Here is a 27558-nt window from a genome sequence, read left to right on the forward strand (position 1 = left end):
GCTTCATGCAGATCCAGTGCCAGCAGTGCCAGGTCCTCTGTTACCAGCGCAGCCCCCCTGAAAACCCCTCAGCCCTCCTGCCTCTGGGGCATGGATGCACCAGAGAAAAGCACTATTTAAAGCATCTTATTGGGGGCCATAGAATCATTTTGGTTGGAAGACACACTCTAGATCATCGAGTCCAACCGTTAACCCACCCCTGGCACTGCCCCATGTCCCTGAGAACCTCATCTCCGTCTGTCCAACCCCTCCAGGGATGGTGACTCCAGCACTGCCCTGGGCAGCCTGTTCCAATGCCCCACAGCCCTTTGGGGAAGAAATTGTTCACCAAGATCCAATTTAAACCTCTCCTGGTGCAACTTGAGGTTGTTTCCTCTCATCCCATCGTGAGATGCTCTGCGTGCTGTGAGCAGGAGACACATCGGTGGGGTGGGCTGACCCCCCGCAGACGGGGATCGGACGGGTGCACAGTGCGGTGCTCGGTCCATGCAGGTGAGGGTGACCAGCACCCGGTGCCACGTGGCATCAGCAGGACGTTACACGCAGGGCTGTGTGACACAGATCCACAAGAAGGGACACTCGTTCCTCTCTACCCGCAGCTCCACGCAGCGATATCCCCTTTGTCTTGCTCTGACACAGCAAAGCCCAGGAAAGCAACAACCCCCCAGTGTCACCCACCAGCTCTCCTGGCCCACGATAACTCTTTCCTCTACAGAGTAAAACCTCCTTCTCTGCAGAATAAACCACCCCACTGCAGCCAGGAAATGCGAGGCCAGGTGCTGCAGAGCCCCCATCCCTACCAGCCCCTCTGCAACGTGTCCGCCAGACCCAGGACACCCCTCCCTGTGTGACACACGGCCCCACAATGTCCCTCCCTGAGCCCCTGACAGCCCAGGGACGCCCTGTGAGCCAATGCAATGCACTGTGCTTGTGAGCGATTTGCATCGGAGGGATAAGGGGAAACCCCAGGAAACGCATGGCCCAGGCATTAATCAAATCGATCTCTAATAATAAACCTGCCGAGCGATGCACGGGCTCGGGGCTGGAGCTCGCGGTGCGATGGCGGGAGAGGGGGACTAGATGCTGCAGGAGAGTCAAACGTGAGTTACGCCATGGAGGGGCTGTGGGGGCAGATGGGGGTGAGGGGCTCATCATTGCAAGGGCTTGGGGTCACAGTGACATTTACAGAGCGCTGGCTGGGAGTGGCGGGTCCCCCCAGGCTCTTGCTGAGAAAGCGGAGCCAACAGACAGGGTTTCCACCCTGCTGAGGACGGTCAGTGCCGTGGGGCTGAAGATGAAATGGTTGCCCAGTGCTTTGGATGAGGGGTGCACAGCTGACTTTGGAGTGCTTGTCCCTGGTGCGGAGGCAGAGGGGGAGACTCACCCAGCTCTGCTGGAAAACGCGGGTTTGCAGAGTCTGGCCACGCCATGCTGGGAGCACCGTGCGTACCTTGAGGCTGCCGGGAAGCTCGGCCATAGGGCAGGAATTTTCCTAGATGGGGCCAAACACCCGGTTTGGATCCACCTGAGCAGCAGCAGAGAGGGGGCTGCCCAGCCCGCAGCCCCCAGCTTAGACACAGCTCCAAATCTCCACTTCCCATGCAGTTATTCCAGGTGAAACCCCACCGTCACCATCACCCAAGGGTGGCCGGGCTCACACCATCGCCAGGGCTCACCAACACCTCCAGGGGTCACCACTGACCCCAGGGGTCACCAGCATTCCCGGGGTCTTCCCTTTCTTCTGTTTGGGTACAAAATATCTTCAAAGAGCATCTGAGGAGACCATCAGCCTGAGCCTCACTCTGCCCTGGGGAACATCTTCAATCAGCTTGCTAGAAAGCAATTATTTAATTTTATGGCAATGTTAATTGAACGACTGGGACTATAGGGCCAGCATCCTTGTGCAGAGTGGATTTATCCTGACTGCCCATGTACTAGAGAGAAGGACAGATCCCCACAGTGAGTTTTCCCTATAGAAATCAAAGTTTGGCTTTGCAAAGGCTGCGGTGCAGAAGCTCCGGCCGAGGCGACGTGCAGACTCTGGGCATGCAGAGGCCCATGTTGTGCTGCAGTATCGAGGGGTTTTAAACCTTTCGGGTCCCCTCAGCACTGGGAGGAAACAGCTGCAGCTCCACAGGGGGATGTGGTTGCCCGTGGGCCCTCTCGGTCAGCAAATGGCACGTTTCCACCACAGCCACGCTCATGCTGGTTAGTGATTCCTGCACTTGCTCTGTCGTGTTTGCTGCAGACCCTGTGTGCAGCACGGCATGGCGCAGCATGGCACCGCATGGCACGGCACACCGGCACCAACGGCACGGCCATCACTTGCGTTGCCCCCAAGGCCAAACCCTGCAGTGGCACAGGCTGCAAACAGAGATGGGGACGTACACGAATATTTCAGCTGCTAACAAGGAAACGCTCGTTAGCAAGCTGATTTTTAAAATGGTAAGTTGTTGGCTGGATTTCTGTGCTGCTGAGGGCTGCAGCTGATGCCGCGCTCCTGTGCCTTTGGCACCATGTCCAGCACAGGGCTCATGGTGGCAGAGGAGGACGGGATGAACTCATGGGGACATGAACACGTCCACCCCAGGTGTCCTGGCTGGCGGGGGTTAAACCAGTGCTGAGAGCTGTCCCAGGAGACCTCCCTCCTGCTGCTGCTCAGGGGACTCTGACGCATTTTTTTACAAAATCAAGTTTTTACAAAATAGAGTTTCATTATGATGCCACAGCACCAAAGGGAGACACCAGAAATGACACACAAACCGCCCCGACGCTACAGAGGAATTCAGAAGTTTCCAGACTCAAAAATGGTTCCAGAAGATGTTGCCAGTGGTCGTTCTTGTTGTATTTCTGTTATTTTCAGGAAAAGCACACAAAGGCAGGAGTGTTTCCCACCACTCTTGTTCCCACGGGCAGTTCTGTGCATCCCCAGACCCTCAGGTCACAGCACGGGGCCACCTATGAGCCCAGTTGACCTCCCTGCGTGTCCCCAGGGACCGGCACAGGACATGCTCATGTAGGGTGATGATTTGAAGAGCTTGCTAAGCCTGAAGCAGGTTTTACCGCATGCTCTAGCCCAAGCCTATGATGAGAGGGGGCTGAGGAACAGCTGAGCATCCCCCTGCGAGGGGTCACAGTCCCAGCCCTGTGGTGGCCACCCCGTGTCTCCTCCCCTCACAGAATCCCAGAATGTCAGGGGTTGGAAGGGACCTGGAAAGCTGATCCAGTGCAATCCCCCCATGGAGCAGGAACACCCAGATGAGGTTACACAGGAAGGTGTCCAGGCGGGTTGGAATGTCTGCAGAGAAGGAGACTCCACAACCCCCTGGGCAGCCTGGGCCAGGCTCTGCCACCCTCACCCCAAACAAGTTTCTTCTCAAATTTAAGTGGAATCTCTTCCGTTCCAGTTTGTACCCATTGCCCCTTGTCCTATCACTGGTTGTCACCGAGAAGAGCCTGACTGCATCCTCCTGACACCCACCCTTTAAATATCTGTAAACATTAATGAGGTCACCCCTCAGTCTCCTCCAAACTAAAGAGACCCTCCTGTTCCGCAGCCATGGATGGGACACCCGTCGGGTGGGATGCCATGAACAACTGCACCGACCAGCAGTACTGGGACACACTCGTCTGCCAGTGCATCCCCTGCAGCCTCGCGTGCGGCCGGCACAGCGTCAGGAGGTGCGCGGCCCTGTGCGGTGAGTGCCGGACACCGCAGGCAGCGATGGGGCAGAGCTGAGACCAGAGGTCACAGCCTGGGATGAGCCACAGGGCAGGTGCCGAGCCAGCTCAGCTTAACAAAGGTCTGAGTCAAAAATGCTGGGGAACATGAGCGTCCCTGTGATGGGCTGGGTCTGGCAGCAGCTCAGCGCAGACCAGGATCAAGTTGTCCACATCTCTGTACCCTTGTACCCTTCCTTTCTGGGGTCACAGAGGTGCACCAGGGGAGGTTTAGGTTGGATATTAGGAAAAATTTATTCACGGATTGTTGGGCATTGGAACAGGCTGCCCAGGGCAGTGGTGGAGTCACCATCCCTGGAGAGGTTGAACAGATGGAGATGAGGTTCTCAGGGACATGGGGCAGTGGCAGGGGTGGGGTAACGGTTGGACTTGATGATCTTAAAGGTCTTTTCCAAACGACACAATTCTATGATTCCTAGAGCTGCATCAGCACTCATATGTATGCCCCATTGGTGACCCTCCAAGGGCAGAGCCTCAAGGTACATCAGGTTCAGTCGATGCGGATAATTATAAACCCAAGCTCTGGGCTTGCAAGGCTGAACTGTGAGCCCTGTGCCAGGGCAGACACCAAGGTGCGATGGTAACAGGTGAGGAAGAGCCACAGATGCACTTTGCACCCAACCCCCCTGCACGGCCCCTTCCCTCCCCAGCGAGCTGCATCAGCACTGCTGCACCCTGTCCTGGGGCACAGGGGACACAGCCCTGCGTGCAGTGACAAGTCACGTCTCCCCTTGAGGAGATGCCGTCCCCGGGGCACGAGCCAGCGCTCAGGCAGGTTTTGGTGTGTCCCAAAGATCCACGCAGGCTCCACGGCAGCAGAAGCTCTACGAGCAGCAGCCAGGAGCTCCCTGCCGCAGGTGGGTACAGCTGCACCTGCCCGCCTGCGTCCCCTCCCCATGCAGCTGCCAGCACGTGCTTTTACCCAGTATTTACCATGGAATCATAAAATGGTTTGAGTTGGAAGGGACCTTAAAGATCATCTCATTCCACCCACCTGCCATGGGCAGGGACATTTTCCACCAGACCAGGTCACTAAAATTCCCATCCAGCCTGGCCCTGAACCCTTCCAGGGATGGGGCATCCACAGCTGCTCTGGGCAGCCTGTTCTGGGGCCTCCCCACCTTCATGGGGAAGAATTTCATCCTTATATATCATCTAAATCTCCCCTCTTTCGGTTTAAAGCCATCAACCCTTGTCCTATCACTACATGCCCTTGTAAAAAGTCCCTCTCCAGCTTCCCTGTAGGTCCCTTTTAGGTACTGGAGGCTGCTCTAAGGTCTCCCTGGAGTCTCCTCCAGGCTGAACAACCTCAACTCTCTCAGCCTCATAGGACCAAACATCAGCACAGATCCCGTGGATCTGACACCCTGCCAGCTCTGGAGAGGTTTTCAACACTCACAGCTGTGGGCAGGTCTCGCCCTGCACCTGTTGGAGCCGTGAGCGTGTTGGGAGCAGCCGTGGGTTCGTCATCACAGGAACCGTGGCACAGGGTGGTGGGAGGGCAGTGGTTTGGGATCCTCCTGCTTCAGTGACAGGGGTGGAGGAGAATGTGCTCAGGACACTGCGTTCATCTTCCTCTCCTCCCGCAGAGTCCATGGACTGCAACAGGAAACCCGGCTTCTACTACGACGAGCTCCTGAAGCATTGCATCAGCTGCAGCACGGTGTGCGGGCAGCACCCGAAGCAATGCGCCACGTCCTGCGAAAGTAAGGTCAAACACGAGGGGGCAGAGCGGGGACGTGGGGCAGGACCCCCAGGGCTGGGCTGGAAGAGGACAGGGGTTATGGGAGCAAAGCTCGGGAAGGGGCAGCAAACCCCCATCTCTTTGTCCTGGGGTCGGGTTCATGCGCTGACACTGCACTGGGAGCTGGGAGAAGCAAAGCAGGGCGTCTGCCTCTCTCCTGCTTTCTCCAACACACAGCATTTTCCCTTTTGTGTGTTGGTGTTTAACAGACCTGTCCTTTGGCTCTACCAGCCAGGGGCAGCAGTTGCATTTTCCACATTTTTCCTTGTGATCTGCAATTCCCACACTGGGGTTGAGACATGATCCCTGGAGAAGATGGGAGGGTGGGAAGGCGCCTCCTCCACCTCTCTGTTGAAGAGAAATGCAAGCAGAAGGGGTGTTCAAATTCTTGCCAAGCAGAGTGCTATTAGCAACACCCTTTCCCTATCAAAAAGTCAATAGTGTGAAGCAGGTACCCGAAGGGTTTCTAAGCACACCTGTCTCTGCCTGGCCCACAGCGGGGGCCCTGCTGGCCACCCCCCCTGCGCCCGCCGCCCTGGGGACGTCCCCGGCCCCCGCGGCCGTGCTGGAGCAGAAGGTGTGCGGGGAGCAGGAGCCGTGGCTGGTGGTTTATCTGCTGCTGGGGCTCTGCCTCTGCGCCCTCGTCTGCTCCCTGCTCCTGGGCTGGACTCACCTGCGGAGGAAGGGAGAGGTGGTGACCTGCCCGGCCAGCGCCGGGACCTGCCACCGCAGGGAGGATTCCTGCAAAGGTGAGTGCTGGGGGCACTGGGAGAGGATGGGGAGCTTGTGGGGGGCAAGCTACACGTACTGCAACACAATCACAGAATAGTTTGGGTTGAAGGGCCCTTCCCAGCTCCCCCATCCCACCCCTGCCATGAGCAGGGACATCTTCACCAGCTCAGGTTGCTCAGCGCCCCGTCCAGCCTGGCCTGGGATGTCTCCAGGGATGGTTCATCCACCACCTCTCTGGCCAACCTGGGCCAGGCTCCCACCACCCTCAGGGTAAGTAATTTCTTCCTCATGTCCAGCCTGAATCTCCCTCCTTTAGTTTAAAACCATCACCCTTGCCACATCACAACAGGCCCTGATCAAAAGTCTGTCCCCATATTTCTTCTCAGCCCCTTTCAAGTACAGAAAGGCCACAATAGGGTCTCCCTGGAGCTTCTCTTCTCCAGTTGAACACCCCAACTCTCTCAGCCTGTCCTCCAGCACAGCTGTTCCAGCCTCGGATCATACATGAGCACACGGACAATGTGTTACGTACAACACCCAGTGCCGTGGGCTTTATCGAAGCAGTGGGACGCTGATGTCCCCTCCAGTTTCAGGCCTGGCACTCCATAGGCTCTGGTACAGCACTGCAAAGCATTTCTTGTGTAAAAGGTGCTCCTAAAAACCCTCACACTGACACACACAGTTTATTTGCAGATCATCTGGTGGAAGCAGGCAGCGTTGGTGATGGATGCACCGGCATCAGGGTTCCAGAGCCAGTGGAAACCTGTGGCTTCTGCTTCCCTGGACACGGCTCCGCTGTACAAGAAACCAAACCCTGCCACAGCTCCTCCTGTCACACGGGGGAAAGAGCCGCTGCTCCCGCTCACAGCGGGATACGCAGCACGGGAAGCGCGGGGGCCATTCCCAGCCCCGACGACGGCCACTTCAAAATCATCTGTTCTCCTTCGCAAGAGAAGACACCCATGGCGTGACCGTGGTGAACATTGCTGCACAGGATCAGACAGGAGGGACGTTCCCTCCGCCCCCAAACACAGTTGCTTCACCCTCTGTTTCCAGTGACTGTAACGACTTCTCCCAGGACCGGCGGACCCGGACCGGTGTTTGCCCAGGGGCTGCAGGCTACAGACAGCGCTGTTGGTTACACAAAGTGCTGTCTTCTTCCACTCAGGAAACTAAATTCTTATTCTTGTGCACTCCCAGTGATAGAAGTCGCTTCCCATTCAGCCACATCTTCATCCGCCGACATGGCCTCTGCAGACTCCTCCGCGCAGCCCGGTTATGAGGAGCGACGTCTCCTTGGGGGTTTTCATCAGCACATCTTTCCCTGCTGCCGTGTAACACAAGCAGAGCTGTGAGCATCTCACACAGACTCAGCCCCAAGAAGCTGTAATGACCACTGAATGCCACCGCCACGCTCTCAAGAGGAGCCTTTTCTGACTTTGAGACACAATGTGGAAAGCCCCACCACCATCTCTCAATGCTGCTTGGGATGAAAGGACAGGTCGGGGATGATAGCAAAGCTTTGCCTTGTGACAGGACACGATGCTGCACGGGAGGAGCTGGGACAGGCACCAAAATCCCCAGTGGAATTGGGTTTAAACGTGAAAACTCCTCTAAGGCTGAGAAGTTTCCTAAAGACTGGATTTATGTAGGCCTGGTCAGGGTTACTTAGCTGGTAAAAGTGATGAACCAGCTTGAGATACAGCTGCTTTGAGGGAAGGTTTTTATCTGACCTGGCTTTGAAAGCTACTGTAGAAAAAGACAGGTTTCAAAATGTATCTTGAAGTTCTCATTTTCACTAAAGGAGAGTACAGGAACATTCTGCTTGGTGAGAAATTACTCCTGTGCCGTGAGTGATGTGTGATGGTCACAAAGCAGAAAGGCATCAGGACCACATGAAACCTATTAGAGAGAAAGTGCGAGAGGGGGTTTAAGGTGAGGACTAAGAGCTCACATGTAGGCCCAACAGCTGGTCCAACAATGAGGTAAAGGTTTGCTGTCCCGAACTGCTGCAGAAATCAACCTGGCAATTCAGCATCTCGCTGTATGTTGCCTTTCATCTCTTCCTCTGTTCAGCGAAGTCCTCACCTCGCTGCAGCACGAGGGATGAGTTTTGTATTGTGCTGCATTCACGTTCAAGGGGAGAAAAATAAGCCTTTTCAAAACCAAAATCTCATTTTACTCAAATGGGTCTTCTGAACGTAATGGTGAGTACTGAAGGCCACCACCCCATGGAGGGATTGGGGAGAGCAAGTGCTGACCCACATGTGGCGAGAACAGAACACAGACCCCGGCCACACTGTCTCAGCATTGAGACCCTCTTGGCCTCCAGCTCCCTTTGGCATCTCCTCTCTCAAGGCCACCCCAGGGCCTCCATCTCCACAGCATCACCTTCCACAGCCTCAGCTCCTGTCATTTCCCTCCTGTGGCCTCCGGTCTCACGGTGTTGGTTCCTGCGGCCTCCTGCCCCATAGCCTCAGCTCCCGTTGTCACCGCCACCGCGGCCTCAAACACCGTAGCATCATTCGCACCCCAATTCCTTCAAAAGTCTTTTGGTCCCAGAAGCCACCTTGGCCTCCACATGTGCTCAGCCTCCACCCTTGCTCAGCCTTCACTCCTCCTGCATCTTTGCACAGCCTAATCTCTACATCAGCTTCCCCCAGTCTGTTTCTGTTCCAGCTTGGCCTCAGTCTTTCTTGTCCTCCCACCATCTTTTGGCATCTGCTCTTGCTCTGCCTTTTGTCTCCTCCACCCTTTGTTCTCCCCGAGGGTCTCCACTTGCACTCCTGCTCATCCTCACACTCCTCCTCCACCCCCCTCAGCCTCTTGTCCCGTCCCTGTTCTCCGTCAGCCCCAGCCCCGTGCCCACCTCTGCCCAAGCGTTTTCCAGTGAGGACGGGGGCTCCAGGAGACAGAAAACCCCTGTCAACAGACGTGATGCCTCATCACACCACCCCTTCCCGGCACAGAGTTGGGACGGGCAATTGTCACCCAGGGGCACCCCCAGCCACGCTACTTGTGCAAAGAGATTCAGAACCTTATTTAGAAATAGGATAGAAATGACTGAGTATGTGCCACCAGTTCTGCAATCAGGGCATCTCTCGAGGATCAAGAGGCATCAATTATTCAAACGAGAAGCTTTTAGGGAAACATTTATGCCAGCACACACCAGAGCTCACCCCGCACGCACTGGGGAGCGGCAGCTCCTACTGCAGCTGGTCCAGGAGGGATGTCCCTCCTGTCACCACACCACCCGTGTCCCAGAAACTGGGAAAAACACTCACCAGAAGCCAAGAACTTCCCTCCGGCCCTGATACACGAGAGAGGAGCATTTCTCACCCTCACAGATGTGCCCTCCCCTCCTCCAGAGGATAGAACTATTGTTATAGCGTAGAAAAGGTAATAAGGAACAACTTGAACACAATAGCAGTGAAAAATAATATATGGGCTCCCAGGGACAACTGTTAGATGTCTGGAGAACCCAGAGGAATCAATAGATTTGGCCTCACTTTTGCAGCCACTGGCCAACAGCCCTGATGGAGACATCGCTCTGAATATCAGAGGTGCACTAAGTGTAGGACACAGGCATGGCTGGGATGAGTTAAAACATGTGGAATTACAGGCACAGATTTTCAGCAAGAGCATCCACCTGGGGGTGTATTCAATTCTCACATTCCTGCTTTTGCTCAGGTTTTCATAGGCGGCAGCAGGAGGTAAAGCTTTCTCTCTGGTTGAGTGGCTGAGGGACAAGAAAATATTACATCTAAAGTCATTTTCTGGCTATTTTTGTGCCCGTGCAGGGCTGTGTTCGCTGTTGGTAGGTAACAGAATATACACTCCAACGTGAGCCTGCACCACCACACCAGTCCTTGTTTTCAGTCGTTTCTGCAGATGCTTCCTCACACCAAACCAAGCTCTGCTGATACAACTGTACCTCAAAAATCAACAAATCAACCCCAAACCGCTCCTCGAAATGAGGAGGGTCGGCAGGGGAACACAGACGCAGCTGCTTTTCAGTGCTGCCTGCCGGCACACGGGGAGGCAGCGCTTCGTCAGCCCTTCGTTAGCGTCTTGCAGCACAGCGAGGCGTCCAGCGCTCGGCGCTCTCCTAAAGGTGATTTGAAGAGATTTCCGAGCAGAGAAACGTCCCCGTTCTGCAGGGGATAAACCCAGTGTGTGAGCTGTGCGGCCGCTTCTGAGATGACGGGTAAGAAAAAGCCGCGTTTTGAGAAAAAGCATCACGAGGGGCAGTGCTGCTTGTACGGCAGCGCCCGTTCTTCCATTTCTATAGGAAAAGGGAAACGCTCTCTGCTCCTCGAGCAAGCTGCGCTGATTTACTGCCACTGGAAATGGAAACGTGGCTGGTAGGATTCAGGGAAGGACAGAGGGGGTGAGATGGAGGGGGGGAAAGAAAAGAATTAGAGCTTTTAATACACCAGGAATTCTGCTTTTGAAACCACAACGCTGCAATCTCCCATTGAAAACCATCTGCAGCCGCAGAGCGCAGCTCTGTTCACCAGCCTCACACGGGAGGGGGGAAATAAAATAAATGAAGGCTGATTTATATGGCTGGCGTCGTCCCTAAACAAGCTGTTTCTAAAGGATTAACAAAGCAGGCTGCATTAGCTCCGGTGGCCAAGCGTGTGTTAGGGAAAGGCAGAATTCATTTGTTCAGGCTCCAGCATCAAAAAAAAAGAGGGAAAAGAAAGTGAGGCAAAGGCTCTGAGCTGGTGTGGCAGGTGTGGGCGTCCCCACAGGGCGGCACTGTGCCCCCAGCAATGGGACGGGGGCAACGGCGGCGCCGGGAAGAACGAGAGGCCGATCCACGGCCCCCTCTGCATTATTAAAACGCAGCAGAAAGCGTCATCGAGCATCTGCACGACAGCGATTCGGGGAGGGAGGGACCCCCCGTCCCGCGGGTGCACCCTTCATCTGCATTTCTCCAGCACCGGTTCGTTCTGAGACAAGCACACTCAGGTTAAATCTTGCAACACCCAATTACAATGGGAAATTATTTCAAGCGCGACGCTAGGAAGACAGGTTACAAAACCAGAGTGTGCGATCGCTCTGCAGGAATCAAGCTGCTGAGGCAACTCCCACACCGTATAGTACATTTTATGTCTGATTTGGTATTCAGGGTGCTTCAATTAGCTGTCCCTTGTTCCTCCCCTGCCGCAGAAACCTCTTGATGTACAAAACCGCCTTGTACTCTTCCATTCGTGTATAAATCAAACGCAATCCCACCATCCTTTTGTTCAGCTGCTCTTGTAAGATGCTCATTTACAAAACAAACACACCCGCTTCCCTTATTTTCCTCCTATTTCTTCTGTTTATCAGACTGCTTTCCACCTCTCAGGGAGGTCAAATACCTGTATAACTAATTTCTTGAGCACAATCTGAAAGGTTCGAGCCATCCATGGTTTCAAGCACACCGCTGAATTGCAGAATGGTTATCTGGATACACGCACAGAGCTCAATGACCTTTCTGGTGCAGCTTGTACACCAATTCATAATAAACTCTTACACGTAGCTCCCTGCCGGAAGGGAGGAAAAAACCCCAGCTATTTTGCTTTATTCACCTCTGCGTTCTGAACGGTGTTTCTCTTGGGCTGCAATTGAACCCACAGCCCAATCTCCTGCGAGTGAAACACCAGCAGGACCCACTCGTGTGCTGCATGTTGACAGGGCGAGCTGCTTTACACCACAGCGGAGAAAAGGAGCACAAACTGCATTTGCGACAAGGCACGAGAGAGCCGGCGCGGACACCGATGCGGCGGCTGCGCTGCTGCAAGAGGAGCATGTGAGGAGTTAATAATCCATGCGGGAGGACACAAGGAACCAACACCAGCCTAGCAAATACCAGGAAAATGTGGTGTTTACTTAAAACCCCAGCGCACTGCAGAAGTGCTCGATAGCAGCAGATCCATCGCTCGATGCTGCCCCCAGCAGCAACCGTTTCTAACAGATGGTACATTTGTCAATACTGAGGGTTTTCCACCCCCCCTTTCCCCCCCCAAGTGTCATAGATACGGCTTTGGAAGGCAGCAGGAAAAATAGAATTAAAAAACCCCAACAAACAAACCAAAACCAGCAACAACAAAACAAGCAATTTTGAGAAATTCAAACTTATTCACAAGATAGAAAATAAAAAATAGAACCAAGACCACTCTTACAGTATAAACACGCCAATTCATTCGTTTTTACTGATGCTTGCATTTATGAATTTCATTCTCGTGAAAAAAAGGGAATAAAAGGAAAAAAATTAAGAAAATAGCTATTTATAGAAAACAAAACAAAAAAAAAGGGCTCAAACAGAAAAGAATCTGTGCTAATGCTTTTGATGAGCAGTCCGATGGCATCGAATGTTACCTGTGCAAGCAGGCATGCTTGAAAACCTGTCTGAGCACTGCAGCTTCAGTTCCACAATCCAGGATTTCTTTCACGGTTGTCGAAAAAAAAGAGCCTAATAGTTTCATACTGTATTTATTTAATAACTAAAATTCACAAATAAAAAGATACTTGCAAAGTCCTTTAGGTGTATCATCCCTTCCTCCTCCACTCTACTGCGTTCAGACCCATGTGCATAAAAAAATGGGCTTGGATTGTTAAATTTTAACTGTTATATGATTGGTCGTTGGAGCTGAAGCACCAAATGGAGAAGATGCTTTATGGAGATGAGGGTATAACCAACCCTTTGCCTTCCCACACACATTTTGGAGGAACGTAGGAGATGTACCAGTGCCCAGACTCCTCTGCTCCCATTTCCCCCACCCAGAGCATTCATTTTATGTTTCCTCTGTTAAGTGACTGACCGTAGCCTCTTTTTATTTCCCCCCTTTCTGTCCTTGCGGGACTGCGTACACGTTGGACATTGTTCATTTCTTACTCCTCAGGCTTTGAGTCAGTGTCAAGTAGGTCCTGTTACAGCTCAGTGCTAGTTGGTTTTTAATGCGTCTTTTCATTTCAGGTAGGTTTGTGTGTCGATTCAGAAGGCTTGCTTATTTTCTTCCTTGTTTATATCTGACAAGCTGCTGGATAAGGCTATTCATACTCCAGGAACTGTTTGTGATAGAACAGCAAATATCTGCAAGAAAGCAGAGGTACAGTTTCAGCTTTCTGCTCGGCGTTGGAGCAGATCAGTATTTCCATTGATGCAATCATAAAAAATGAGGACTATTAGTTTTGTTTTTCTTTTCAATTTGAAGCGGTTCCAGGGACATGCCAGCTCTCCACAGTAACTATGGGTGAGGAGGAGGGAAGCCAGCTGAAATAATTCCACCAGCGACTCAGGAAAGAGAACAGTTGTACATCAAACAGTCAAACCTTCTTGTGGCACAATTTACTTAGAAACTGAAAGCTCCACAAGATTAGATCACACTGGTGGCCAGACAGGTGGCATCTATTTAACACTCACATGACACAAAATACAACAGAGGTGCTTTAAGATGCAAGTGCTGCTTTAGAGTCACATTACCAAGGCGTCAGGATTATTGCAAACTGTCTGCCATTTTACTGTTAGAGAAGGAAAACGAAGAACCAGGCATGTGGGTGAAAACTCGCGTCGCAGCCAAATCCAACTCAAATATCTAATGTCTCAATCTGTACTCAAATCTGGTGTTTTAACAGGATGCAATTCTTCCTGTCCTTAATTACTTTATGTGTACTGCTACATAACGGAGCCCAGCCCTCAAGCAGTTGTATGTTGGAGGGAACTGGACTCATCTCTACCTGCTCTTCTCACTGCATGGCTCTTAAAATGCTTTGATGCGCTTTTGAGACTTTTCAATTATTGTCCTTCCGTCTCATGCCCTATGCAGCTTCCCTTACACCCTGCAGATCTGCTTTAGTGTCAGTCTTTATCTGAACCAGTGAAAATGGAGCTCGAACCAGCCTGTAACGAGGCAGATGGGCAGCGGTTGTGTTGTGTGTCCTCTCCTCCTTACCTAGGGCAGCTTCTTCCAGACATACCCCAGCCAAGGACCAGAGCCTTGTTACTGAAGGAAAACCACTTGTTTTTCTGATGACCTCAAAGCACAAGTTACCTTGTCATATCATTCATATCATTTAACACTAATATTCAGATATTATAGGACAGATTTGTTTGTGTTTTTTTTTTTTTTTTACTTCCTGGTTGAAGTTCAAAAAGAATGATAAAATCTGTTAAAATAAAATTACAAACTGAACATCTGCGCCTGCAGCAACCCATGGAAATGTCAGGAATAATTAACGCAGGAACAATAAAGGCTTATCTTTCCAGTACTGAGTCCACAGTTGAAGACGCAAAATGAAGACTTCAGATTTTAAGTTACCTTATTCTCGAAACATATACTGGTCCCCAAAGCTTCCCTCAAATGACCAACACCAAGGTGCTTTCCTTGCAAACTACTGCTCTGCACTCCCAATACTTGTCTAATGCAAATATCTGAAACCATAACGTCAATCCGCAATCAATTTAAAGCGATGAGCTACGAAACAGCTGCTGTTCTATACCTGCCTCCCATATAGCCTCGTGACTCTGGTTCACAGTATTTTCTTAACAGCTTTTCTTCAAATCGTTTACACATAGTAATCCAAAGGTTCTGTGGACAAAGACTGGATTGTGTCATGGAGATCAATACTGGATGATCATATAACTCTGGTTTTCAGAGTCCCTTATTAAAGGGCAAGAAAGAGTTCAGACACGAGCACCAGTGACAGACACTGCCGCACCAGCTGCTGTCCCTCACCCTTCGCCTCTTCAACAAACCCAGGATTATAAAGCAACATCCCGAAGCACCGAGACATTAGATATTCAAAGAGAAAAAATTAAGTCTTCTCTATGATGAAAGGGTCTTCTAGCTGCAAGTAAGGAAAACCCAAAGGTCAAAATTTCCTTTCCCCTTCCCAGTTCCCAACTTACCCTTCACTGTCTAGCACATCCTTAATGCTAGCCTTGGTGATAATGGCATCGTCGCACTTGAACCACTGGTCCTTGTGCTGCCGGATGAAGCTGGTATAGTGCCCGCTCTCCAAGGTTCCCTGGTGATTAACTACTGCAAACAAGGAATACCTGGTGTGGAAAGAAGTTAATGAATACACAGATCAAACGGGGAAAAAACAACCGATGTTTTAGACACGTCCATAAACATGTGTAGCAACAGTAAAGGACCTGACCCATCAAGAGAACACCAGCTCTTAACACTTAACTGGGAAGAGGGTGTCCTTGCCCAGGGAAAAGAAACACACTTTCCTTTTTCTGTCTTGCTGTCACTGCAACGCTCCAGTCTGATGACAGTTATCAGCTTTACCAATACTGGCTACTGAAGATTTTTATTCTAAAATACATCAATATTGATGTATTCCTAAGAAGGACCACTGATTACCTAGTCTGAATTCTCCTTCCCTCAATTACTTTCTCTAGTGAACCAGAAAAATGCATTTGAGGTATGGGGATGGAAAAGGAGGTAATCTTGAACACAGCTAATCTTAAATATGTCTAGTGATAAATTGCTGTACTAATTATCCTTAATCTGGAAAGTCTGTACCTATTTTGAAATGCTGAATATATTCAGCCTCAACTTCCAGCTTTCAGATGCTGCTGTGCACTTGCCTTCAAGCCTGAAAGCCAGCAGACTTCTGTGTTCCAAAGAAAGATACCGATCAAGTTGCACCCTTTCCTTTCCTTTCCTTTCCTTTCCTTTCCTTTCCTTTCCTTTCCTTTCCTTTCCTTTCCTTTCCTTTCCTTTCCTTTCCTTTCCTTTCCTTTCCTTTCCTTTCCTTTCCTTTCCTTTCCTTTCCTTTCCTTTCCTTTCCTTTCCTTTCCTTTCCTTTCCTTTCCTTTCCAATTTTGTTTCCAGTCTTACATATACTTGTGGCTCTTTGTCAAATGTTCTCCACCCTCTTTAACTCTTTCTTTAAAATGCTGTCCTCAAAACTGGGATACAAACACAGCTGCACAACGGTAAAATAATCTCTCTAATCTCACTTGATATTCTCCTACTTAAGCAGGAAGTTCCCAGAGCTCCTGACATAGTGGTGCCACAACAAGGTACCTGTTCAGCTGGCTGTCTATGGAGCCACAGATTTATCAAGTCACCCTTTTCCCAGTGGAATCCTTTAATTCAGTTCAAATAGATGTCACTGTGCTCCGAGTGGGGGCTCTAGGATTGCCCCAGCTGTCACTAAGCAGCCCCGATGCCTCTGCTCTCCTTGCCTAGTTCTCTTCATTGTTAACAACTTCTCCAACTTAAATCATGTGCAAACCTCAACAGAGCTCAGTTGTGTTCTCTTCCAGATCTTTGCTAATGCTATTAAACACCATAAGCCTAATAAATCAATCGCTACAGGACTACATGTAACACCTGTCCGGTACCTGCCTGTAAGACAACTGCACTGGTCAGCTAGTTTGTAAATCCATTGTGTGATTCTGGTTTCTTAATGAAACTTTTAGTGCCAAATGAAAGTGCCTTGAAGAATTTAAATACACATCAGCACACGACTGCAGCAACCAAACTTGTAACCTTATTAAAAAAGAAAGGTTTGTGTGACATCTCTGTTCCCATAAAGCTACAGATACTAGTTTCAATGACGCTCCCTTTACATTCTTAAGCGAGTCCCATACCAGTCTGTCATTTATTCTGCCTGGAATCAACACCTGACAGAGAGACCCCAGAACTACCAGGGTAGTGTACCTGGGACTTTGAGTGTCAGTGTTCTGTAAACTTTTTGTCGGTCCTCTGGAACTCCCTTTTCTATTGCAATATAAAGTGGATTATTTAAATGAAACACCCAGTCCTTTTTAACACCGTAGCCATAGCTTTTAGTTTTGCTCATAGACCCATTGCTGGGGTTACCACCTTCAGATCTGAAAGTCAGCTGCCGCAAAACCATGAAATGGCAGGTGATTGTAGGGAATGAACGTTTATTTTGCATCAGTTCAGACTTTGCTGTCAAATATGGAAATTCACTTTGCACTGCAGTATATAGAAGTATATATGAAGTATATAGAAGCCAACTCGCGCAATAGGAGTCATGGAATGAACCACTTACTTATTATCATTGTTTAGACTATCCGTCGGCTGCTGGTACTGCCCGTTCATTCTGCTCTCTTTACTGCAACACACACAAAAATCCAGTCACTTAAAGCAGTGGCTTTCCAAAGTGAGGAAACAGGTTTTACACGACACAGCTTGTTTGCCAAATCCAGGTCCTTATTCAAAAGCAAAACGCTGCGGAGCAGCAGAGAAGCGCCGCTGATTAGGATGCTAAAGGTGCTTTATTTGTTCTCACAGTAACGCTACATAAGAAACACCATTTCTCCTCCCGGTCGAGGCTTCAGCGCTGCAAATACAGATCTGTCTACATCAAATGTCCTATCTAAAAAGCTTAAAAACAGGTTAAGAAAAGATTTGTAATTTAAACCTGGAAAAATATCTAATTACATCAATCCTTTATCCTGTGATGGGTCAATCATCCTGGCTCTGACTTGTAAATTCGTTTTGCGTTTTGACAGCAGCAATAGGATTACGCTGTTGATTTCATAGCCGAGGAAATTCAGATTACTGAGTTATGCCTGCTGATTATCCCATCTATATTCCATTATGTTTGATACCTTTCATCAGCAGAGCCCACTCTATCCAGGGAGAATTCACCACAGAGGAACAAGGAAGCCCCAAAATCTATATATTCTTAATATAACAGTACTTAACAGAGCTTCAGGGCTCTTCTTTCTCTCCTGGCAGAAGCAGCATCTACTTTTCTCTGGTGTGGGGCAGGAAGACAGAAAGCTTGAAATTACTAGTGAAATTTTAGCATCAAATAGAGCTCTTGTGTTAAGAGATACCATGTTTTGGGGCTTTCTCCATTGCTTCAAATATAAATTAAATTTTAATATCCTCTCATATATTTGAATGGAATACCTGACAAATACTTGTTGACCGCACTGATTAAATTCCTTTCATAAAGGTACATTTGTATGAACGTCATGTCTTCCACTATCTGGGAAGTGGGAGAAATCTGTTTCTGTTTAAATCCCAATTAGAAACATTCATTTTAATCTGGACTAAGTATTTTCTTCTTGCAGCATTCTCTAAACAGAAGTTGAATGTATGAAACAAAAACCCTCAGATTTGCGTGTGTGCAGGAATAAAGGGTAAGGATTTTTTTAGCTTCAGAATTATTAGGTTAGGCATCAGGTTATGCCTGGTCCGCCTAATTACACAAGATGACTGGTGGGTGGGCACTCAGGTGAGGGGACCAAAGCAGAGATCTTAGTCTATAAATTTAACATGTAACCAGAAACATAACACACTTTAACAAAAAAATATTCATGTTTAAATAGAAAGCCTTTTCTGGCAGACAAAACTCAACAGTTTATCTAAAAATTAGTTTAGAAAAGACGCACATTTCAAGGAGAAGCTTACGGCAGAAGGATTGTTATACATACTGTTCTATAACCTCGATTCAAGGACGTTTCATGATGCACGTGCATGAACTGGTAACCAGTTCTGTCCAGGTCTTTGCGGGGTTTGGAACTCGGTACCCACCTGGAAGCCATGAATGGTGTCATGTCCAGCTCCAGCGGAAACGAGACATACGTAGTGATCTTCCGCCTCAGTTTGGCTGAGTGTTCAAACCGCTGTAGACAAAGCAGAACAATGTTGGTTTCTCTTTAGAGAAAGGCTAAGTGTTCTGTCTTATAAAGCTCCTAAGCTTAGGAACAACAACATGACAGCATATTAGCAGCCAGTAGCCAGGGACACTCCCAGATTTTTTTCTACCAACTATCAGGGCTGGGAACCCCTGTGTAAATGCTAATGTATGGCTAGCAGGAAAATAAACTGCAATTTGTGGTGGAAAAATACAGTGTTAATTAGATTGTTTACCTTAACATCCATACACACAAATTCATTCCCAACTGACATTAAGAGAAAAAAATATATTAAACAGAGGCAGCACACACAGCCTTTACCCAACCTTGGGCTCATTTGTACTACACACTATTCAAATATTAGGTTGCTGCCTACAAAACTGGTGACAACGAGAGCTTGCCATCAGATCCACACGCTTAATCCACCCATCCAGTCGTCTCCAGTGACAGGAGTCAAGCCCACACAGGGACACCAATTCAAATTAAGGCAAAAATGGAATATGATCATAAAAAGAGCTTTGTCCCTCCACCAAAGAGACTTATACCCACCATCCTCTCCTCATCTTCTCAGTTGAACATTAAATGGAAACGGGAACAAATAACAGAAAGAGATGAATGAGCTTCTATTTCAAGGCAGCTCCTCTCCCCATTTCTCAGAAATTCTGCTCTATTTACACTTCAAGTTAATTATTTTCCAATTGTGGTGCCATAACAATTCCCTAGCAACAGATCTCGCCGTGAACAGCTGAGACTTCTGTAATTCTTATCTTTTGCATTTCTTTTTCACTTTAAACATGAAATGAAATTTGCATTTTGCATGGACAGGACAACACGGTCACTCAGGAAAATTCAGTCATTCTGGATAACACAAATAACTGAGGTTGAGCACATTCACATTGACTCGCCCAAAAGAGCAGAATCACCCAGGTATACCTTGCCAACTACTCTACAATAATAAACTAAACTAAAATAAAACGCGCAACATCTGAAGTGAACATCTGAAAGCACGAGTGTCCCAGCCATTATGGTCATTGGTAAAATGCTGTTTTTTTCCAGTAGAAGTGTAGGGTAAAAATGTTACCATGCAGGATGAGTGTTATTGGAGACTGGTTTCTACACTGGTTCAGTTATTGTACTTCCATTTTGTTTCTAGATTCTGACAAGTAAAGTTCACAGTGCCATACTGCAATATAGATAACGTAATGCTATCTTAATAAAAAAGCCTAGCTGGGCATGCAAGCTGTTCTTTACATTATGTATTAGAAAAGATTGGTCAGTGGAAGCCAGAAGATCCATCCAGGAATGCAGCTCATCCTCTCAGAGAGGAATACGCGCCCTCTGCTCTGCCTGCCCCCTTTGTGAACTTACTTTGAGATGAAAACAGGCCACAATGGGTAACTTCTTCATAGTGAGTTGTTTGGTAGATTCCTGGTAGCTATGGCAACCACTACATTTGATTTTGGCACTGCTTCCTAGATGTTCTGGCCTTGTAAACCTGAAAAAAATATTAAAAAGTAAAGGGATGCACAAAATGATGTGATGATTTTCCACAGAGGCTGAAAAACACTTATTTTACTTATGGGTCACTGGCACCACAAGAGACAGAGTTCATGGCTTTTAAGCATAATTTTGAAAAAAACCCCGACACCTATAATAATGTAAAGTGCTCTGGTTCAGATATAATCTGACATTTATCGTTGTTCCACTTTGGAACACTGCGCTGAAATGCATCAGTGTCTGAGAAAGGGGCGAAATACTCGTCCATCTCCTGCAACAGGACAGCTGATTTTCATACAGAAAGCAAAGATTTTTTGTTTTCAAAACCAAAACCATTGATATAGAAGTTCTGAAGCAAGAAGACACGACTTCTGCGCCCAGCTGCATGCGATCTGCAGGACACTGTTCCAGCTTGTAGCCCTCCAGGGCTGGGATCAAAGCTCCGAGATGGAAGGGGCTGTAAACACAAAGCTCTTTTCAAAACACAGATATCTTCCAAGAAAACCCAAGTGTTGACAACTAGAAAAATCCCTTTCAAAAATTTCAGACAAAACTGCCCAAGGGAGCTGTAGGAAGAGACCGTTACAGAATAGGGAACGGCTTAGAGAAAATATACGACCTCTATGTTCTCACTAAGGCAAAACATCTCTCACTTTTTCAGAAACTGTCAGCACAGAAAAGGCGAGGAGGACGGACCGCTAAGTCTTTTCCTCCAAGTTTAGACTTCTGTGGGGCAAATAAATCATCTCTCAAGAGGCTGCTTTACAACTAAGACTTTTGAGATGAAATATTTTGAAATATAATTGGATATTATACATTAAGGCACTCATTGCTAACCCTACCTTGCTTCATTCTGTCCATGGTCAATGCAGCCTCCAGGATTAAATCATCATCACAGCCTTTTGTTTGATTAACCAGATTTCCTTTACCCAGCTTATGTACCACAATTATCTGGTTTTGGTTTTTGATAGTCTTTTTCTTCTCTCTTAAATCTTATACATTTGTTCTTGTTGTCTGCAGTGCCTGTATCTTTCTGGTTTTTGTCCTATTCCTGCTCAATCCTTCCTTCTCCAAACCAACTTCAAGTTGCATGGCCACACTGGTTGACATGAAGTGACACACCTCCCTCGTTTGAATCTAATATTCAACCTGCTGGCCAACTTTTGGGCAAAAACCTAGACCCATCTTCTTCATACATTAGAGTTCAACTTTTTTCCCAAATCCATACTCCTTGAGAGCATCTTTGAACTTGGATGTTTTTCCTTCCCTACTGTAATCTCTCCCTGATTCTGTTAATCCCCACATCAAAGAAAATCACCAAAATTCAACTGGTTTTGCCTCTCAATGCATTCCTGCATCAGCAATTTCTCATTTGTACTAATTCCCTTGTTTTCTTAGAATTATTGATCTTAAAGGTACAAAGAAGGTTAGAAATCAGATGTCAGAGGCTGTGAATTTTTATTTCAGGAAGATTAGCTTTGCCCCAGGCTACATGTAACCTCTTCCTCAGACAAATATCTTTGATAAACATCTGCATTTGTCACAAGAGGATGACTTTCAGATCTGCTAAAAGAGCCAAGTTAACTGTATATGAAGCCTTAATATTCTCTCTAGTTAACTGTTTTCAAGATGCCTAAATTTCCCACTTAAAACTATCTTTTCTTTCTGAAAGCTCTATTCTTTTGATTCTTAATGCCATCCCCGTAACTAAACTGGCAGTAGCTGACCCTCAGCTCTGCTTAGAGCAAAATCAGATTCATACTTGAATTTAGACAAGTATTAAATGCATTGTGAACTCGTTTTATGTGCTTGCTTAGCTGACACAACCAAGAACATCATCTTTTAAAATGACATTGCCTGGCAGCAGCCAATGTAAAATTTGGTTTTGAGTCGTGTGGCAACTGGTTTTGATTGCTTCTTGTTACACCTACTGTTGCTCTGAGCCTTCTTTGCATTCTCACCTTACGCAAAAAATAAAATATGTATTAAAGGAAATGTTTGGGGATAATGCCATGACGAAGCATCATTTACTTCCATTGTTCGGTGCCACCTGGAGAACAAATGAAGCCAAATTCTTTTTGAGCCCAAAGATGGCATTTGCCTCATTCGGTACCTTCGCAAGCAGTCTGTGAGCGTGGTGGTGCCCGAGACGTGGCTTTCCCCGTTCACGACGCTGCCATCGCTCCCCGGACTCAGCGGCCAGAACGGGGTGGAGGAGCCTGGCAAATCCAAACTGATGTCCCAAAACGGGTCTATCGTTGTGGAAACGCCACTACGAAAAAGCAAGCAGCTTAGTACATGTTTCAAGGAGGTAAAATTAACAGTCTCTCTCATTTCAGGGTACACACCAGATACTTTAAGAACTATGGGATCTACATCACCCCTAGAGGGCACTCAAAGATGACAGAAAATATAGTTGCTCCAGAGTGTTTTTCCACAACTGATTCTTTTTCTGAATATTTAAAAGCCCTATGTTTTAGGAAACATATGTGACATACTAAATGCAAAATACAAGCATATAATACTTTCTCCCACTCAATGGAGCCCTTTGAGCCAAAGTGAACAAGCAGGGTTACTCAGAGGTGCTGGTCACACTACTGACCAGTATAAACCAGTTAACATCTACGCTTATGACTATGTGCAATCCAACTGGTTTAGAACAATGTTTTTCTGGTCAAGACATGGAAGACAATTTGCTATACAGTAATGCACAGAATTAAGCTTTGCAGTTCGTATTAGCATCTCCTACAACATCTGGAATTTGAGAAGCCAAAGGATAACTGCATCAAGCAGCAGCGCACGATCTCCCTCAGATTTCTCTGCAAGACAGTTGAAGATGAGCCAACAGCTACACTATAGAAAAAAGCTGCTCAAATTTTTTACTTGTATTGACTCAAGTATTTTCTTTCAGCGTGCATGTTTTTAAGAGAACTCCAGAACTTCAGGGGTCTAAGCTCCTAGTTCGGAAGCATTTTCTGTCTATTCTTGTTATGCTTATTTTTTGAGTTCCCTGTTCCTCTAAAACCAGTGTCTTTCACTCTACAGTCTCATTAAGCCTACAACATTCTGCCTTTTTTCCAGCTTCATTTTGCAAAAGTTGTCAATTTTCACAAGAAAACTTCTTTTGTTGAAGTTTCATCAATGCTAATATTGTGTCATGACACATCAAGCTTTTCATTATCATATAAGGATTCTGTGGCTCTACCAGGCAAAGAACAAGATTTGATATGTCTTCCTTACAGTAAGTCTTGTGCAAATCTTTCCAGGAAAGAGAATAAAGCAGATTCAAACAAGCACAGCACGACAGTCCATCTGCAGGACAGCGTGCGGAATTATAAAGAATGCGAGATAGAACAAAAAACAAGAACTCTGACTTGTGCACTATGGCAACACCAAACATCTCGAAAGAGACGCAAACTTGCTCCAGTACATAGAGCAGAACAACAAATATGTTTTTCCTTACTCTTGGAAGACATTCACTTGCTGGTACCTGAACCTACATTAGCATCAGCCTCTTTAAAACCTCTCCTGATGACACACAAGGCTCCAAACTGAAGGAAAATACAATTGCATGTCAGATTTTTTTTCTTCAAATGTAGTGGCAATTACATATTTTCAAAACCAAGGAGATCATAAAAGTCCTTCCCTCATTTACTTGGAAAAGAACAACCTTTCACAGACTAATAAGTTTATGTCCACAAGCCTGCGATACTTTCCAAGTAGCTTTATGTCTTAATATATGACGGTTAACTACTAACTGATTGCATTTAGTTGATGCTGTATTTGAACAGCTCACATCTTGCTGGAATTTTGCTGGTGTTTTATTGGTATTCAAGGAAGATTCAGTACACTGTTGCACTGGAGGGTGTATAGCTTCAAAGCAGAGTTAGAAATGAACAGAAATTAGTAGAATTATTAAAAGAATTACTTACTGGCAGACTTGACAGGTAACATCAGACTGCAGTCCGCCTGTGAAGATTTGGTCTATGATGCAGTTACAGTGGTTGGGGTTGTTCGCCTTCTTGCCATTATCATCACCTGGAGGAACGCAAATACAGACTCAGAAGTCAAAAATCCCAAGGGAGCAGCGGTTTGTCTTGGGCTGTGTCTCCACAGCAGTTTGTCTTGGGCTGTGTCTCCAGTAACTCTTTATAACTTACAATGCGAACTTAGAAACGTGCTGCAAGTTCACATGGCCAATATGGAACCCAGAAAATGCCGTGCATTAAAGAAAAACGAGGAAAGAGAATTCCTAGCAAAATAGAAAAGATAAACAGAAGGTGACTAAATGCAGTAAACTGCTGTAGAGGTGAAGTTTGACATCACCCATCAACCAACCCCTTTTTCAGGGTGTCTCCCCTCACAGAGATTTGCTTTGCACTATCTGGTGCAAAGATCCGTTCCGAAGACAGAGGAGGTGCCAAGGACGCTCGTGAAAAAGACCATTTAAACTTCACTTAGAGATCCACCGTGTGACATTTATATCTAAACAACCAACCAACTCTTTATCACAGAAGCACTAATTTCTGCTTAGGCCGAGTATTCAACAGCAAATTATCTTCCTAAATGAACATGGAGGAGAAAGCTCAGCAAACGGTAGTTTTTAATTCTATCCCAGTCAACTTTTCAGGGTCGAGTGAGGGGAGGGGGTTTGTTAGGATTCGTTAACCTCCGGCTGGCTGTCTGCTTCCTGTGTAACCTCATCTGGGTGTTCCTGCTCCAGCAGGGGGATTGGACTGGATGAGCTTTTGAGGTCCCTTCCAATCCCTGACATTCTGTGATTCTGTGGCCTTTCAACATAAACAGGCACCTTCCCTTCAAGTTTCCGCCAATGAGAAAAGGAAAGATGTCCTTATCTGAAGCGGGGAGATCAGTGCCGCGTCCTCCTCCAGCTTCTCCAGAGACACAGCGATCCTCTGTGTTCCCAAGGGACACAATGAGCGCGTACCCATCTTTTAGGCGTTATAAACCGTCGCTGCCAAGTCTCAGGAGCACAGCAATTCGTTTTTATCATTTGAGAGCTGAGATTAGGCCAACCCAGCTCTCTTAGACTAACCAAAGTGTTAAATAAATAACCAAAAAATGTCTTGGCGCAGTTCTCAGCTTTGAAGCCGTGCTCCTTCCATTCCCACAGGTGAGCCACGAGCAATACGTTTTTCCTTTGGTTTCCAAAGCTGCACTGCTTATTTCCTCGGGTAGGGTAGATGCAGTTGGTTTTGCTTTGTAAACAGAGATGTATACGCTATTTCACAGCACCAGCTAATTATTTTGGCTTAAGACGTCTTCCAATCTCCTCCAGCAGAAACCACTAAGACAGAACGAAGTTCTGCCAGGTAGCTTTAACTTACTAGGAAGTATTTAATCTCAGAAACCAAAATACTAAGATGGTGACTCCTCAAAAACACACCTATTGCTCAAGAATAATCAATTTCTAGTCAAGTATGTCAAAAAAACACCTGAAGAAACTAAAAGCACAGGGGGAAAAACCCATCACTTTCCTTGTATCTAAGGTGCTGGAGTCTTCTTGCAGCAGGAAGGAATAAATTTTGGTTTTCCAAGGAAGCTTTAGAAGTTTGTTGAAAAATATTACATAAACTGACAAAGGTTCCACCTGATACTAAGAGTGGAAAAGCAGACACAGGTGACACCTCCTAAGCTGCACTGGGCCACTTCTGTTAATTAGATGCTCAATGCCCCCGAAAAGCCCTCACTTGGCTGCCGGCTCTAGAAACTTCTGTTTGAACTGTCAAGGAAAGCACAGTGTTTCCTTAAAATGGTTCTTGCACAAAATGCTCTAAAATCAGATTTCAAATGTCTGAGGTTCAAGCTGAGGGTTGTCAGACCCCGTGTCTCAGGCGCTCCTTGATGGGAATTTCAGCTAAATCTTCCTGAACTTAAGATCCTTATAAGGTCTCAATTATGCTAATGAATAGGGCATACTGTATAAAGACTGCACAAGACATTCTTCACCTTTGGAAAAAGATCACTTATAAGCTTTAAAGCTTACATGTGGATTTAAAAGAAGATGGTTTTTATTCATGTTTTTAAAACTCATGCTTTTCCTTTTTAAAGAAGCAACATGCAACCGCCACATCCCTGTCACCTCAGCATCTGCAATGTCATCTCCCTCTGCTTTGTTTCAAGGGAGCAGAAGCAGAGAACCTGTGTCTAGAGATTGTCCCTGTTCCACAGGTGATGTCCCCTTGGACAGCTTCCCCAGCCACCCCAGGCAGAACAAACACCCCCTTTTTAATTACGCAAGTCGATTAGGTTCAGTGATGAGAGGGTCTCAAAAGAATCCCCTGCGAGCTGGTTCCCAGCAACACAGAAGGGCATCACCCACACTCAGCATTATTTCCCATGACATTTGGTTGGAAAGGAGGGGAAGAATAAAATAAGACTGCCACCTACTCAGGCTTGTCGATATGTAACAGATGCTGAGAGGAGGTAAATTGTGCAGCTGAGAACTAGAAGCTGCTAGATTGTTGTGCTCAAGGTTCCCTTCAACATTTCTGTCTTACAAAGGAGGTTGTAGTTTTATACATTTTTGGTTTGAAAGCCGGTCATAGTCCCTACTAGGGAAACCAGCAAGTTCTTGTGAGAGACTGGCGAGCATAAAACCAGACTTAAAAATACACCAATATATCTATGAATGTAATTCAGAGAATGGTAGAAAAAGTTTAGAAATCTGGGTTCAAATTAAATGCAACTCTTTAAAAGAAACAGAAGTTACTACTGCATCTGTACAATAACTAAGCACATTAATTTGTTCAAATTAATCTCATCACTCTCTAGAACTACCTGAAGGGCAGTTCTAGCCAGGTGGGGATTGGGCTCTTCTCCCAGGCAGTCAGCAATAGGACAAGGGGCCATGGGCTTCAACTCTGCCAGGGGAAATTTAGGTTGGCTATTAGAAAGCAATTCTTTGCAGAGAGAGTAGTCAGGCATTGGAATGGCTGCCCAGGGAGGTGCTGGACTCACCGGCCCTGGAGGTTTTTAAACTGAGTTTGGACATGACACTTAGTGCCCTGATCTAGTCAATGGACTGGAGTTGGACCAAGGGTTGGACTGGATGATCTCTGAGGTCTTTTCCAACCCAGTCGATTCTGTGATTCTGTGAAATATATAAGCATTTAATATTCTACTAACGGTAAATCATACATAACAACTGTACAAACAGCTATACATTACAACATTGCTTTTGGTTTTGAAATTT

At 47.1% G+C, this 27558-nt stretch overlaps 2 protein-coding genes across 5 annotated transcripts in view; one reads left to right on the top strand and one right to left on the bottom strand.

The window, feature by feature from the left end:
* The first annotated feature begins 243 nt into the window (after positions 1 to 243).
* On the top strand, positions 244 to 8034 carry TNFRSF13B (TNF receptor superfamily member 13B). Of its 3 annotated transcripts, XM_065031383.1 has the most exons (6): positions 1028 to 1100; positions 2249 to 2445; positions 3558 to 3698; positions 5331 to 5447; positions 5983 to 6234; positions 6911 to 8034. In XM_065031383.1, exons 3-6 carry the CDS (start codon positions 3560 to 3562, stop codon positions 7186 to 7188), a joined length of 786 nt encoding a protein of 261 aa, XP_064887455.1. In that variant the 5' UTR covers positions 1028 to 1100; positions 2249 to 2445; positions 3558 to 3559; the 3' UTR covers positions 7189 to 8034. The 3 variants fall into 3 exon arrangements, with proteins under 3 accessions (XP_064887457.1, XP_005504546.2, XP_064887455.1); XM_005504489.3 differs by lacking the exon at positions 2249 to 2445 and having other exon boundaries at positions 780 to 1100; XM_065031385.1 differs by lacking the exons at positions 2249 to 2445; positions 3558 to 3698 and having other exon boundaries at positions 244 to 1100.
* A 4292-nt stretch (positions 8035 to 12326) lies between these two features.
* Positions 12327 to 27558, bottom strand: part of USP22 (ubiquitin specific peptidase 22) — a 93026-nt gene continuing 77794 nt past the window's right edge. For both annotated transcript variants that reach the window (XM_065031359.1, XM_065031358.1), the window contains 7 exons: positions 24275 to 24380; positions 22456 to 22614; positions 20214 to 20340; positions 18742 to 18833; positions 17246 to 17308; positions 15117 to 15266; positions 12327 to 13301 (listed from right to left, as the gene is read on the bottom strand). In XM_065031359.1, the coding sequence (XP_064887431.1) occupies positions 13259 to 13301; positions 15117 to 15266; positions 17246 to 17308; positions 18742 to 18833; positions 20214 to 20340; positions 22456 to 22614; positions 24275 to 24380 (740 nt within the window). In that variant the 3' untranslated portion in view covers positions 12327 to 13258. The remainder of the gene's footprint in view (positions 13302 to 15116; positions 15267 to 17245; positions 17309 to 18741; positions 18834 to 20213; positions 20341 to 22455; positions 22615 to 24274; positions 24381 to 27558) is intronic.

This window comes from Columba livia, chromosome 15 (genome assembly GCF_036013475.1).
Source record: "Columba livia isolate bColLiv1 breed racing homer chromosome 15, bColLiv1.pat.W.v2, whole genome shotgun sequence".
Taxonomy (NCBI): Eukaryota; Metazoa; Chordata; class Aves; order Columbiformes; family Columbidae; genus Columba; species Columba livia.